The sequence below is a fragment of the Balaenoptera physalus genome, assembly GCF_965194825.1.
Source record: "Balaenoptera physalus genome assembly, chromosome: 1".
In the NCBI taxonomy this organism is placed as follows: domain Eukaryota; kingdom Metazoa; phylum Chordata; class Mammalia; order Artiodactyla; family Balaenopteridae; genus Balaenoptera; species Balaenoptera physalus.
The window spans coordinates 89040673-89054880 of NC_138882.1; the positions used below are offsets into that span (position 1 = coordinate 89040673).

General features: G+C 53.7%; 2 protein-coding genes across 16 annotated transcripts; one reads left to right on the forward strand and one right to left on the reverse strand.

Moving 5' to 3' along the window:
- Positions 1-1266: 1266 nt before the first annotated feature.
- PIAS3 (protein inhibitor of activated STAT 3) lies at positions 1267-10757 on the forward strand. 4 transcript variants are annotated; one of them, XM_082458847.1, is made up of 14 exons: positions 1267-1465; positions 4109-4526; positions 4686-4770; positions 5007-5057; positions 5285-5375; positions 5877-6011; positions 6249-6354; positions 6932-7005; positions 7140-7300; positions 8068-8201; positions 8282-8450; positions 8599-8732; positions 8962-8999; positions 9565-10757. In XM_082458847.1, the coding sequence occupies exons 2-14, from the start codon at positions 4112-4114 to the stop codon at positions 9829-9831; spliced, it is 1860 nt and encodes a 619-aa protein (XP_082314973.1). In that variant the 5' UTR covers positions 1267-1465; positions 4109-4111; the 3' UTR covers positions 9832-10757. The 4 variants fall into 4 exon arrangements, with proteins under 4 accessions (XP_082314973.1, XP_082314971.1, XP_082314974.1 ...); XM_082458845.1 differs by lacking the exon at positions 1267-1465 and adding an exon at positions 2021-2156; XM_082458846.1 differs by lacking the exon at positions 1267-1465 and adding an exon at positions 2164-2287.
- NUDT17 (nudix hydrolase 17) lies at positions 8299-13525 on the reverse strand. 12 transcript variants are annotated; one of them, XM_082459996.1, is made up of 8 exons: positions 13152-13521; positions 12768-12915; positions 12499-12524; positions 12269-12361; positions 11932-12030; positions 11567-11703; positions 11028-11219; positions 8301-8437 (listed from the first exon to the last, which is right to left on the reverse strand). In XM_082459996.1, exons 1-8 carry the CDS (start codon positions 13335-13337, stop codon positions 8434-8436), a joined length of 885 nt encoding a protein of 294 aa, XP_082316122.1. In that variant the 5' UTR covers positions 13338-13521; the 3' UTR covers positions 8301-8433. The 12 variants fall into 12 exon arrangements, with proteins under 12 accessions (XP_082316120.1, XP_082316122.1, XP_082316126.1 ...); XM_082460000.1 differs by having other exon boundaries at positions 12768-12951; positions 13296-13520; XM_082459998.1 differs by having other exon boundaries at positions 12768-12912; positions 13152-13520.
- Between the last annotated feature and the right edge of the window lie 683 nt (positions 13526-14208).

A 14208-nucleotide genomic window follows, 5' to 3' on the forward strand; every position in this document is an offset into this window, starting at 1 on the left:
GTTTGATAAATTTTGACATATGTGTACACCCATAAAACCATCACACCGTCAAGATGATGAACATCTCCATCACTCCCAAAGAGTTCCCCCATCTCTCTTTTTTTTTTAAATCCTCCCTTTTCTCCTTCCCCTGAAACCACTGAAAATTCTAGAAGATACAAACTAGTCCATAGTAACTTTTGATGTAGAGGACTTAACAGAACAAAAAATGAGCTCAGGGCCTGATGAAGATTCAAGTGTTGGAGGGAGCAGTTGGGATTTAGAACCAAATACCGGAGCTTAATATTCCACCATTGCTGGCAGCAGAGCAGCAAGAAAAGAACCTGAGTGTCAGGAGAGGGCAGACATCCCCCCTAGGGACAAAATCCACAAAGTAGTTGGGTATGGTCCAGTTCAACAGGTACCTGGGGATGTTGGTATGCTGGCACCTTCAGTCTTAACAGCTGTGGGGTCTCATGGGAAGGATTATACTGAAGGTTTAAGCTAAATGAGAGGATTACTCATATAATTTATTAAAGCACTCTTTTTGTATGCCAATTATTGGTTTAACCATCTTGCTGCTGCTAGACTGAGAACTCCTGCAAGGATTTTATGTCCTCACCACCTAACAATCTTTGAACAGCATTCAAATATTTATTGAACAAATGACATTATCACTTAGGTCCCAGCCGACTAAGTATAAAATGCTATGAATTTTTCCAGTACCTAGTCTGGGTAAACTGCGCTCACGTTGGTACTTTCAAGGGACCTGCCTGCGAGTGATTAGCTTAGTTGAGAATGGGGCTTCTGGAAGGTCTACGGCTTTGGAGGAAGGAGAGCAGGCAGTTCAGAGTGGCAGAAAGGTGCCCTTTTTGGGTGAGAAAACCTCCCCTCTGTTCCCTTTCAGCTACTCCAAAGCTGTGGGGTCTCTGATGACAGTGTATTTGAGGTAGGGGGTAGGGGACCACAGGCAAAGTTAGGGTTTAGGTAGAGTTTGGATTTTAGCAGCCCATGTTTTCTTACCCTTAGGGAGAGAGACTCTAAGTAGGAACCTCTTTATGCGATCAGATTCCTGTTCCACACCGTCTTATTTGCAGCATTCTTCCACCCCAAGCGCATACACGAGTTTGCAAGGGTCACAGCGGTAGTGAGAATGGGAGATACAAGAACTCTCCTGATCCACTCACTAGACGAGTTAATCTCTCCCGGCCGGGCTCTGAGTCCCTGCCCCTCCCGTCTCAGGCTCCGCCCCCTCTCCACTTCTCCCGCGGTCCTGGCGGGCTTACCCAAGAGGGGGGCGGCCCCAGCCCCAGCGCTGGGCCGGGCGGAGCTCCCGCCCAGGCGGAGCTGCGGCTGCAGCGTCCAGCTGCCGGACCGACCTCCAGCCGGGCAGACCGCGGGAGCGGCGCCGGGCCCCCTCCCCCCACCTCTCCAGCCCACCCTCTGAGCCTCCCGAGCCCCCTCCCCGCTCCCTGCAACTGTGCTGGTAAGTCCCACTCTCCGCACCAAACTTTTTTGCTGCCGAGTTTGAGTCCTACCGCCGGACCACGAGATACAATGTAATTGGGGGGGAGGGGGTGAATTGAGAATAGAATGAACTCTTCACGACACCATAGCGTCCCTAAAATGGATCAGCTCTCCCCCATTTCCCGAATTGGTAGAACTCTTGAATTTAGATGCTTAAACTTGTAGATAGGGAGCTGAGGGTATTTCCTCGAACTTCGCTACCCCCTCCCCCATTTCTCTGAGACTTAGCCCTTCCCGATACTTTCTCTCCATATTCCAAGTATCTTTGGCTCCCTAAAAGCTCATCCCTTCTCAACTCCGGCGTGGCAAAGCCCCCTCCCCCAGGTGCTTCGGGTCCACCTCCTCTCCCATTCCCCCTGGGACCCCGCGATCCTTCGGGCGGTACACTCCCTCCGGGTCTACCGGTCTGGCACACCGGCCAAAGACGTGCAGGGGCTGGGTTCGGCTGTGGAGGGAGGGGCTGAGGCTGGGTCCAAAACCCGGCGGGCGGGGCCGGGAAGGGGAGGTGTAGGGGGCCGGACTGGGCGGAGCAGGCGGCATTTGCGGCCGGCGCCGGGGTGGAGAGTTGTGCGCCGGTCCCTGGGCCTGAGCTCGGGCTCGGGCTCGGGCGCCTGCGATGTCTCAAGATGGCGGAGCTGGGCGAATTAAAGGTACCGGCCCCCTCCCCCATCCCCATCTGGACTGAGCCCGGCTGTACGCCGAGTCCGGGAAGCGACCGAGACTGGGTGCTGAGGGCTCGGGTGGGGGCCGGAGACGTGGCGGGGACTGGCTGCCGGGGATGGTGAGAAGTGGCTGTGGGCGAGGAAGGGGCTGCGGCGGGGCTCCGGGGGCGGGGCCGCGGGGCAGATATAGGGGTGGGGCCGAGGGGAATTGCCGCAGTTGGGGGCCGAGGCGCAGGGGGCGGGGACGCGGGGTAGAAGTCGGATTTGGTAGTAGGGGCAGATGTAGTAGGGCCAGGAGGAAAAGCTGCTGTAGAGGCAAAGGGGGCGAGTCGATCAAGGGCCAGAGATGCGACAGTAGGGGGCAGATGTTGGATGTGACTGGGGGGCAGATTACGGGTAGGCTCCTCGGGGGAAAGGCGCTGAGAGGATAGAGGCTTTGGGGCTGCTATTGGGATCTGAGCCTTGGGAAGTACCAGTAGGCGGCTGAGATCTAGGGGGCGGGGCTGTGCGGGGCTAGATCGAGGGGTGGGGCAGAAGCATCCTGGAGGCTGAGAGGAAGGTCCTGCCTTAGTGAGTCGGTATCTTTGGGCAGAGGAGTGTGAAACTATGGGATAGAAAGGGAGAAGTTCTTGACAAAGCTAATGGAGAAATAAAGACAGGACAGAGGAAATTAGGATGGGGAGAAAGGTAGAGGAGCAAGTTTTTAATCATATTCCTCAAAAGGGGCCCAAAGCCATAATGTCTCCTATGAGGGGAAGAATTGTGGAGGGCTAGGAAGGCCTGCCCGTGGCAGGGTCTCCTAGAGATTCATAGAAGTGAGTCCTTTAAAGAGAGAGCTTACCGCTACCAGAGACTTGAGGATAACCATATCTGAGGACATCTCATAGAACCTTTAAAAACCATGGGGTTCATCCCCCTGTCTCCTGGCTTTATTCTGCCTTTTGAAATGGAGCCATTTTCTTGTGAGGGCCTGAGGTCTAGTCACTGGGTCTAGCTGCCTAGGAGAGCATGCAATTCTGCACCCTGGCTCAGGGGCTGCTCACCTTCTCCTCACCCTCCCAGGACTTCTGTTTAGAGCTTTCCTCTTCTCTCTTCCACCCCTGTGGAGGAGGGGGAGGATCACTTATTTTCTCCGGGTAGGAGAGAAGCAGGATATTAGTTCCTGGCAGATGGAGTAAACGGGTAAACAGGAAGGATACCTGGATTCCACAATTCGCTGTTAACCTCTCACCCCAAGTTTTGGTCCTGTTTCTCTCCCACAAATATAGGACTGAGGGGAGGGTGGTTATGTAAATGACACTCAGAAAGGATTTGGGGGAGTTATGAGCATTGAACCCTGACCTGAAAACCCTGGCCACAAAAGCTTCAGAGGCTTGGGGAAAATAGCTGAGGTAGATCGAGGTGTTGGGAGGGGTGGGCCGTGGGGCACAATCCTCCAGCCACCTGGCCTCTTTCTTCTCTATGGGGCTGTCTGGCCTGAATCCTCATCTTCCCCCTCCTTCTCCCAGTCTCCTATCCTCTTCCCAGGAGCTGGGATGGATCTGAGTGTCTGAGAAAGAGCAGGAGAGGAGATAAGCAGCTTACAGGAGGGTCCAGGCTTACGGCAGGGATGGAGGGAAAAGGCTGTAGTGGACTCAGAGGTGTGCTTCGGGGTGGCATGCTGTCTGCACCCTGCCCTCACCTGTTCAGCTGCCAGGCACGGGGAGTTAGGGCTGCTCAAGCCTGGGGGGCAGTGGTGAGGTGATCTGAGGGTTGCTAAAATGGGACTTAGATGTCCGTTTGGCCAGGTTCGCTGTCTGGCAGTAATCCACTGGCTGCAAAGCACCTTTCTGATTAGCGCTGGAGGGAAAGTGCATTGCCCACCTAATAGCTCAGCCCCAGTGTCTTGGCAGGACAGCCCTGTGCAAGGTAGGATTCTCAAGCTTCTCTGGTCTCCACAGCACATGGTGATGAGTTTCCGGGTGTCTGAGCTCCAGGTGCTCCTCGGCTTTGCTGGCCGGAACAAGAGTGGACGGAAGCACGAGCTCCTGGCCAAGGCCCTGCACCTCCTCAAGTCCAGCTGTGCCCCCAGCGTCCAGATGAAGATCAAAGAGCTTTACCGCCGACGCTTTCCCCGGAAGACCCTGGGGCCCTCCGATCTTTCTCTGCTCTCTCTGCCCCCTGGCACCCCTCCTGTAGGCTCTCCTGGTCCTCTGGCTCCCATCCCCCCAGCCCTCTTGGCCCCTGGCACCCTGCTGGGCCCCAAGCGTGAAGTGGACATGCACCCCCCTCTGCCCCAGCCTGTGCACCCTGATGTCACCATGAAACCATTGCCCTTCTATGAAATCTACGGGGAGCTCATCCGGCCCACCACCCTCGGTATGGCTCTTTGTGGTCCCTGGGTCTTCCTGGACTCTGTGCCTCTTCCCCAGGCCTTTCTTAGGCTTTAGTCCTGTGGGATCAGCACCCTGGAATCGGGGCAACTTCTGTGGCTGCCTGTGCACGGGCTTGGGAATAACTGCCCCTTTGTGTCCTCAGCATCCACTTCTAGCCAGCGGTTTGAGGAAGCGCACTTCACCTTTGCCCTCACTCCCCAGCAAGTGCAGCAGATTCTCACATCCAGGTACATCTCTTTCAGTCGTCCTGCCTCATCCTTGGGTGGTTACCCTTAGACTCTGCTCTCTGACTTTCTTCTCTTCTGCCCTGCCCTCCTTCCTCTCCATCCTCCTGCACCTGCTTTGTCCCTCATTCTCTTGTATGTCCCTTCTCTATTCTCTGGACATCTAACTTTCTGTGTCTCTGTTCACCCCTGCCCTTCAGGGGCCACATACTGACATCTCTCCTCCCTCCCTCTTCCAGAGAGGTTCTGCCAGGAGCGAAATGTGATTATACCATACAGGTGCAGCTAAGGTGAGTTGATTCTCCCTCCCCTCAGGGCTCCCACTGAGGGTGGGAATGAAGTAAGGGTATGACAGTTACTATTAGGAGATACCCTGCTCTGCTGTGTCCAGCCCAGCCCTGGGGTTCTTGTTTGGAAGCTGAAGGCTACAGATATCCATGACTGATTTTCTGAGGTTGCCTGCCTCTCTCTGCAAGAACTGCCTCCCACCCTTTCATCTTCTCTCATCTCTTACCAGGTTCTGTCTCTGTGAGACCAGCTGCCCCCAAGAGGATTACTTCCCCCCCAACCTCTTTGTCAAGGTCAATGGGAAACTGTGCCCCCTGCCGGTAAATGCTCTTCCCTTCTTCTGGCAGTAACCCCTTCCCTGTTTTAGTTCCTAAATGTTACATCAATTATGAAAGAGACATGCCTGACATAGTAGGTGCTCACTTTACTGACTGAATCAATATAATCTAGAGAGTACCAAGATAGGGCTGAACAAGGGTTCTCTCAGAACCCAGAGGGGGGATATTAGTTCAACTCAGAGGCTCAGGAAAGATTCTCAGAAGTGATGACCCCAGAGCTGAGGGTTGGAAGAAGTGGGGTATCCCTACTCTTCCTCTTCAAGAACTCAGTGAGCAGGTTCCTATTTATCTGGTCAGTGAGTAAGTTCTCCTTTTTCCCCAGGAATGAACCCTGCTGCCAACCCTAGAGAGTGCCCCAGTTTTTTGAGTCAACTGAATGGGCCCCGTCTCACTCATCTCAGTGAGTGAGCTGACCTTCTCTCCAGAAAGCGAGTGACCTAAGACAAGGTGTCTTAACCAGGCCCTCCCTCCCTCCCTCCCCAGGGTTACCTTCCTCCTACCAAGAATGGGGCTGAGCCCAAGAGGCCCAGCCGTCCCATCAACATCACACCCCTGGCTCGACTCTCGGCCACTGTTCCCAACACCATCGTGGTCAACTGGTCGTCTGAGTTTGGACGGGTGAGCGTGGCTGAGGCAGGGAGCCTGGAAAAGCCTGCAGGGAGTGAGAGGGAATCATCCAGTGCACTGGGCTGGGCAAACATCTTTCTCTTTATGGGTCTCTCTGCATTAACTTGCTGTCTCTGGCCCTCATGTGACAAGGTGGGGGGCCGCTGGTGGTGGTGGTGGTGGTGGTGGTGGTGGTGGTGGTGGTGTACGAAGCCGAGGCTGATTGTCTCCCCCCCTACCTCCAAGTAGAATTACTCCTTGTCTGTGTACCTGGTGAGGCAGCTGACTGCAGGAACCCTTCTACAAAAACTCAGAGCAAAGGGCATCCGGAACCCAGACCATTCCCGGGCACTGAGTGAGTAACATCCCGTCCCTCTTCTCTCTGACCAGGATCCAATTCTTCCTGGCCCTCGAGCCTTTATAATTAAAACTCATACCCCTCTTATGACAACTTACTTTACCTCTCACATGAACCCCAACCCGTGCCGTACCCCTCTTACCAATCTTTGTGGTTGAAAAGTGGGGCCACTTCAGGCACTGAGTGACACCCTTGCATTCCCAATTATACATCTGCTTTGCACCTCGCAGACCCTAACTCCAGCCCTGTTGGAATATGGGTTCTCCAGACTAGAAAGTGTCTTTAAGTATCATCAACACTAACCCTCTTGTGATGCTTCAACTCCCTCTAGGTCATCTCTTCCAAAGTGTCACCCAGCTGTATTTAAGCATCTTCAGGGATGGGGAAATCTCTCCCCGCCACCTAGCCTTCGTAATGCAGATCCCAGACCACCCCCATGTGACATCCCATTGGCCCCCAAAGGCGCTCTACCCAGCCGCCTCTCAGCCAGAGCCATCTGCTTCTGGCCTCACCACCTCCCGGGCTTCTCTCCAGCCTTGCTGACCCCACGGCTCTGGCCCCACTCTTGTTTCAGTCAAGGAGAAGCTGACCGCTGACCCGGACAGTGAGGTGGCCACCACAAGTCTCCGGGTGTCACTCATGTGCCCGGTGGGTACAAGGGAGAAGAGAAGGGGGAGGAGTGGTGGGTTAAACCTCTAGACTCAGATGAGGGTTCCTAGGGCTATTAGAGTGAGGCTGTCTGGGCCATGGGGACTCTGACCAGAGAACTCGTCTCTCCTCAGCTAGGGAAGATGCGCTTGACTGTCCCTTGTCGGGCCCTCACCTGCGCCCACCTGCAGAGCTTCGATGCTGCCCTTTATCTACAGATGAATGAGAAGAAGCCAACGTGGACATGTCCTGTGTGTGATAAGAAGGCTCCCTATGAATCTCTTATCATTGATGGGTAGGGCCGTTCTGCATTCAGCTTCCTTTTACCTAGGACATCCACTAGGACTGGCCCCTGCCCCCATATATAAATATATATCTGTAACTTACTTCCCCTCCCAACTCTTAACCTATCTGTCTCTTTTATATAAATATTACCTATCTATTTATCTATCTCTCCCTCCAACATTGAGGACTTAAGTACACACCGTACTAAGTACTTTGCATGCCTTTGCATCTCATTCAGTCCTATGAGATGCCAATAACCCTGTGAGATAGGTACTGTCATTATAGGTGAGGAAGCTGAGACCTAGAGAGATTGAGTATCTTGCTCAAAGTTACATTGTTAGTAAGTGGCAGAGCCAGTGTATCAAACTGTTACATCAATTACCTGACCTCTTACTGAACACAGCAATAAAGTTCTTTTGATCTAGCGACTCCTAACCTGCTTCCAGAGCCTACATTATGGTTCTTGTTCCCAGTGCCTCTTTTTGAGGTAGATTATAGAGTTCTGTTATCTCTGCTCCTTCTGTTTTGTCCCTAGTACTACATGGAACACGTGCTTAGAATGTACTTATTTTAAAACTCAGCATTTAAAATTTTCAAACCTCTTTTATGCACCTTACTTTATTTGATTCCAACAACTCAGAGAGGTCAGGAGGGTGGATAACATCCCTAATTTACAGATGAGGAAACTGAGGTTCAGGAAGGTGAGTCCCAGAACTCCCTGGCTACTGTTGCAGCCATCTCCCAGCCACATGAATTCCCATCTCTCCCCTCCCCTAGTTTATTCATGGAGATTCTTAATTCCTGCTCGGATTGTGATGAGATCCAGTTCATGGAAGATGGATCCTGGTGCCCAATGAAACCCAAGAAGGAGGCATCTGAGGTTTGCCCCCCGCCAGGGTATGGGCTGGATGGTGAGTGACCCCCTGTCCCCCAGTTGAGCTAAGTCTTGTATGGCCTCTTCTCTGAGACGCAGTCTTCTTACCAACCACAGGCCTCCAGTATAGCCCAGTCCAAGAGGGCAATCCATCAGAGAATAAGAAGAAGGTTGAAGTTATTGACTTGACAATAGAAAGCTCATCAGACGAGGAGGACCTGCCCCCGACAAAGAAGCACTGTCCTGTCACCTCAGCTGCTATCCCAGCTCTACCTGGAAGCAAAGGGTATGAAGAAATAGGCTGAATCTGTAGCAGAAGGGAGAGGAAGAAGTCAGGAACGCTTTCTGATCACTGGGCAAACTCTGGGGCAGAGAGGGGACTTGAGAGGCTGAGCTGGGTGAGGACATCTGTGATTCCTTCTGTCTCCTCACAGAGTCCTGACATCTGGTCACCAGCCGTCTTCGGTGCTACGGAGCCCTGCTATGGGCACGCTGGGCGGGGATTTCCTGTCCAGTCTCCCACTACATGAGTACCCACCTGCCTTCCCACTGGGGGCTGATATACAAGGTATGACACTGATCACAAGGTGGGGCCGTGCACTGCCACATCCTCCCCTAAAGCAGCTCACAACCCTTGCTCCTTTTCAAAGCTTTTTAGCTGTTTTGCAAGGGGCCACAATCCAAGGAACTTCTTTGATCGTGTGTGTGTGTGTGTGTGTGTGTGTGTGTGTGTGTGTGTGTGTGTGTGGTGAAGGGGTCAGATAGGAGGTTGATTTTAATTTTTCTTTTCCTACCAGGTTTAGATTTATTTTCTTTCCTTCAGACTGAGAGTCAGGTAAGTGGTCCCTTCTCCATCTCAGATCTCTGAAGCTTCCTTTCTAGGCACTGATGGGCCCCCTTACTCTCTCATTTTCCCCAGGGACCTTAATCTGCTTCTCCATGAAGGAAGGAAACTGCGGTACAGGCAGTTTATTTCCCTCCTAGGCCCCACTGGGACTTCTTCGGATTCTCACCCATGTCTTCCTCTGTCCTCTGTTACTTACTGTTCTGTCTCCAGAGTTCTTAGTGTAGTTCTGTGCCTGTCTGCTCACCCCTCCCCCCCCACCCCCCCAAACCCATGTGCACTTGAGCACCATGACTGCCCCAGCCGGACATTCCACACATTTCAGACGCCCACAGGGCCGAGAATCTAGCAAGCTGGTGGGGCTGTCTCCAGGCAGGGAAGAGGGGTGGGGTATGGGGAAGTAGGGGAAGGAGTCAGAGGGAGCCTCTCCTGCATCTCAGAGAATACTTTGGGATCCTGAGGGGTTTATTTATCCCATATGATATTTCTGAGATGAGTGACTGGGAGTGGGTAAAGTCAGGATAAAATCTTAAACCATGCTCTTGATTCCTCCTAGCACTATGGTCCGTCCGTCATCACCTCGCTAGACGAACAGGATGCCCTGGGCCACTTCTTCCAGTACCGAGGGACCCCTTCCCACTTCCTGGGCCCGCTAGGCCCCACGTTGGGGAGCTCTCACCGCAGCACCACTCCAGCACCCCCTCCTGGCCGTGTCAGTAGCATTGTGGCCCCTGGGGGAAACTTAAGGGAGGGGCATGGAGGACCCCTGCCCTCAGGTCCCTCTTTGACTGGCTGTCGGTCAGACATCATTTCCCTGGACTGAGTCCCCTGGATTATGGAACCTTCACCGCCTCGCAACACTGAGCAAGTATGCTGTGGAGTCTGGAACCCTGGCCCCTCTGACCCCTCAGAAGGGCTTTTGGTCAAGGCCAGAAAGATCTTCATGGACACCTGTTTTTGGCCTTATCTCTGCCTGACAAGGCTAGCACCCAAAGGGTTAATATTTAACCTCTTTTAAAGGACATTTGGGGTCTGTTTTTGGAAATGTTCTTTGACGTCCAGCCCATTCCTTTGGGTCTGTTAACCTAGGCAGTGGGAGGCAAATGGGATGGGATGTGAGTTGGGGAAAGGGCTGAATCCTCAGCCTTGACTGTCTAAAGCCTCGTGGGGAAGGGGCCCTTCTCATGTCCCCCAGATGCCCTCTCTTCCCATTCCCCAAAGCCGGCTGTGTTCCTTCTCCATATCCATTGTCTCTTCATGTCCATTCCGTTCTCTTTGGCCAAACAGACAGCTGGAGTAACTGAGATAGGCAGACACATGGACAGAGAACTCTATTTTGGGTTGCATATTTTTTGTGTGTAAACAAGAAAAACCAAAATACTCCAAAGATGACTTTCCCTGCCTCCTGCTTCCCAGTGTGACTGAGGAGGAGATAAGGCCTTAGCCCTGATCCCCAGGGGTTTGGGAGAAGGGCCTGGCCAATCGCCTGGGTCTCTCTATTTATATATTTAAGTAAGTTCACGATGATTCTTACGCTGAGCAGCCTGGGGCCTGAGCTTCTGAAGGCCCATGGCCCTGTGGTTAGGTCTGGCTCATTCTGCACCTTTCCTGGGAGGTGGGAGTACCCTTGTGCTCTCCCCAGTCTCCCTTTTCAGGCTCCTCTAGGGCCTAGGATCTATGTTGTAATTTTACTTTCTATTCCCACAGCTGTAGCAAAGTTCTTACCCATAATAAAGGTTGTGAATGTTCTGTGAGTGTCACGGAGGTGGGCTGGGGAGGGGATTAAGCACTTTGCTTTCCAGATCCCTGGTTTGTGGGGGGGGGCGGGGATGGTCCACGTTCTGTTCTTCCCTTGCGGGCCCTGGGTCCGAGTGAGCTCCACTTCCACATGGTAGGGGTGTCACACTGAGGATTTCCAAGGGCAGTTGTTCTTTCTTCCTTTCTTTACCCCACACCCATAAAAACACTAGACCATTCAGCCCAACACTGTGGAGTCCTTAAGTCCTTCCTCATCCTTACCTGCCCAGATGCTGTAGCCAGAGCCTGAGGGCAAACTTGGTCCCAGTGCTGACCCTCTCTTTGCTATCTGCCGTGGCTGGGGTCGTCCGCAGCAGTGTGGACGTGGGCAAGGCCAGAGGTCGAGCGCCTCCATTCTCTTCTAGTTCCACCGCACTGCAGAACGACATCTCCTGCCTGGGCTGTGCCTTGTGGCTTAGCCCACTTCCGTATCTATTGGGTCATCTGATCCTCCCAACTACCACAGGAGAGGGGTGTGTGGGTGTTAACCTCATTTTACAGAAAGGAGGGTTAAATGACTTGCCCCCATGAGAGAGTGGGACTGAAACCCAGGTCTTCAGTGCTAGCCAGTTGGGCAGGAACCCTTGGAGTATCATGGGCAGTGTCTTTGATCTCATGTGCTCTCTTCATTATCAGTTGATCAGCTCCCTCCCTAAATCTCCCACACAGCACAAAATTTCCCTGAAGGATGAGACAGAAGATGAACTTCTCAGTGTTTATGTGTTGGTGTGTTGGAGGGTTAGGGAGAAGCTCCTACTTACAGGACAGAAGGCGGTAGGTCCTGGGGAAGATGTCTGGGTGTATCTGTCCCATCCTCTGTGGCAGCCACCGCAGCTGCTACATCTGGTCCCAGCCACATAAGGGCGCTCACCTCTCTTGGGTTTGGTTGGATCCGGGCCTGGGGCCAGACATGTTGATCCCTTAGTCATGGCCTCTCTCCGAAGACCTGTTCTGGATCACAGCCTACCCACAGGTGGAGTGGAGAGACTTGGGGCAGGGACAAGGGGAGAGGCTACTGGATTTCTTGGTTATCTCTGACCTTCCCACTCCTCCTCCTTAGTCATAGTCGGAACCAGTCTGTTTGGGCCTCCTAAGCCGCATTTCCTTCCTCTACTGCCAGTCCTACCTGTAGCTGCTGCTGTGACTCCTGGGAGATGACAAGTAGATAGAGAATGATGTGATGGTATTTGGGGAGACCCCAGCTCAGCCTAGGAGGGTAGGCAGACTAAGAGAGAAGAAAACAGCAAAAATGAGAACTTCCTCTCCCTTTTTGAGGCTTTGTAAATGCAGCTGAGGAAGTGGAGAGTAGAAATGGTGGAGGAGGGACATGGGTAAGGGTCGTGGGGTTGGGGACTCCAGACCACCCACACTCCATCGGGTCCCCTGTGGTCAAGGCAAGTGTGGCTGTTCTCTGGGCTTTGGTGGTTTAGAAGCTGTTAAGGGCTCCCAGGTCCCTGTCTCACCTCCCATAACCCCAGAGGGACCCAAAAGAACTGGCCCTGGGGCAGCTGTAGTCCACTCTCCTCCCAAAGCTCTCGAAGTCCTCCGTCCAGCAGCTGGGAGTGAGGGGGCAGGAGGTCAGAGAGGCCACCGCCTGACTCCTCCAAGTCCTGTGTTTGCCCTTCCCTCAGCCCACACCCAAGGTAGTCCCTCCTTCAGGGCAGGGTGCAGGTTGGGTCAGTGGATTGGCTACCTCTTCATCAGGTTCCACGTGCCCACCTGCAACAACAGTGGGACCAGTAGGTGAATGGTGGTGTTCCTGGTCAGGGACCCTCCCTCACTGTTTACACCTCCCCCTCCTCCAGTGGGCACAGATGCAGTTGTAGCCCCTTGTGATTATGGGACCTATTGATACCACATTTCTGGGCCCACTTCTCTGTCATTCTGAGACTGGGAATAGCGCTGTTGGGTAATGGGCAGATTTCTTTCCTGGACTTAGGGCCTTGTCCTCAGACCGCTCACCTGGGGGTACCCAGAGGTTGGGGGAAACGTTGAGAGTGCGTGTCCTTCGGGTCAACAAGACAGTCTGATCGCTGGACTGCAGAACGACCGCCACAGCCAGATCCACACCTCGATTCGTGGGCAGCTCGGCCCCAGGAGCCCTGGGCTGCTGATCCAGGGCCGGAAAAGGGCAGAAAGGGGGTCGCTGGCGGGAGGGAGCCGCTGGGGTTAATATCTCAGAAGCTAGGCGGGTCTTTCAAAAACTGGGCGACACCCCGATGGGGAAAGAGGCCACGGCCGGCGACTGGCCCCCAGGCCTCTCGCCTCCAGCCCCGACCCGATCCCAGTCCCTACCTTCGGCCCTTCACCCCCCCGCACCCGCCCCGTGTGCCCCCGTCTCCGGACCTGGAGCGGAAGCCTGGCGGAGGCGCCTGGGAACGGCCTGTCCGAGAGGACGAGTTGTCCCCGCTTGAGGCCGCAGTACGTGGGCCACGGCCCGAGCCCCGGCCCGGCGCCCAGGAGGCCACACACGCTCTGCGCGAAGCTCACCGACTCCGGGGGCCCGGACAGAAGCACCCGCGCCGCCGCCATAACGCGGCTCTGGGGTCTCTGCGGCCCGCTCCGCGCCCTCTAGTGGCCCAGCGGGCTTCCCCTCGGAGCCTTCCGCCGGGTGGGAAGGACGTCCCCCGGGAAATTTAGGCCTGACACTTGGGGATGATCCAGGGGTGTGACAGGTAAATGACAAAGGGGAACACCTCCAAATCCTCAGCTCCTCTTTTCCTCCCATCTTCTGTTTAGGAAAATGATCCCCAGACTGAGTGATTTCTGGACTCACGTGTCATCTCCCACCAGCCATGGGCGGAACGATGAGCACCGCTCCACGGCACTCAGCACACTTATCTGTTATAGCAGGTAACATCTCCAGTTAGTTAATTACATCTGTCTCTTAGCCACATACCCAAGAAACATTTTTGACACCTTCCCTTTTTTTTTTTTTCTCGTTTAATTTATTTATGGTCGCGTGGGGTCTTAGTTGCAGCATGTGGGATCTTTTGTTGCTGCCTGTGGGCTTCTCTATAGTTGTGGCATGCAGGCTCCAGAGCGCCAGGGGCCTAGTTGCCCCAGCATGTGGGATCTTAGTTCCCCCACCAGAGATGGAGCCCGCGTCCCCTGCATTGGAAGGCGGATTCTTAACAACTGAACACCAGGGAAGTCCCACCTTCCCTTTCTTTCTTTTCACTCAAATGGCAACCAAGTGCAGCAGATTCTACTTCCTTAAACTTTCTCAAATCCATGTCTTAATCTCCAGCCACCATTGCCCAGTTCAAGCCTTCCTCATATTCTGCCTGAAATACTATTACAAGTCTTTAAATAGTCCTGCCTCCACCAATTCATTCTCTACAGTGAGGCCAGAGTGATCTTTCTAAAATACAAATCTACTCATTTTGCTTCCCACTGCTCT

Bases quoted from the DNA above. Each gene is read 5' to 3' on its own strand.
- PIAS3 (XM_082458845.1), top strand. From the start codon at position 2,133: ATGGCGGAGCTGGGCGAATTAAAG. The intron at 8,202-8,281 runs GTGAGTGACCCC...TACCAACCACAG, and splicing joins GCCAGGGTATGGGCTGGATG to GCCTCCAGTATAGCCCAGTC. The intron at 8,733-8,961 runs GTATGACACTGA...TTTTCCTACCAG, and splicing joins ACTGGGGGCTGATATACAAG to GTTTAGATTTATTTTCTTTC.
- NUDT17 (XM_082459991.1), bottom strand. From the start codon at position 13,337: ATGGCGGCGGCGCGGGTGCTTCTGTCCGGGCCCCCGGAGTCGGTGAGC. The intron at 12,525-12,767 runs GTGAGCGGTCTG...CTGTTGTTGCAG, and splicing joins CAACCTCTGGGTACCCCCAG to GTGGGCACGTGGAACCTGAT. The intron at 12,362-12,498 runs GTAGCCAATCCA...CCTCACTCCCAG, and splicing joins ACGTGGAACCTGATGAAGAG to CTGCTGGACGGAGGACTTCG.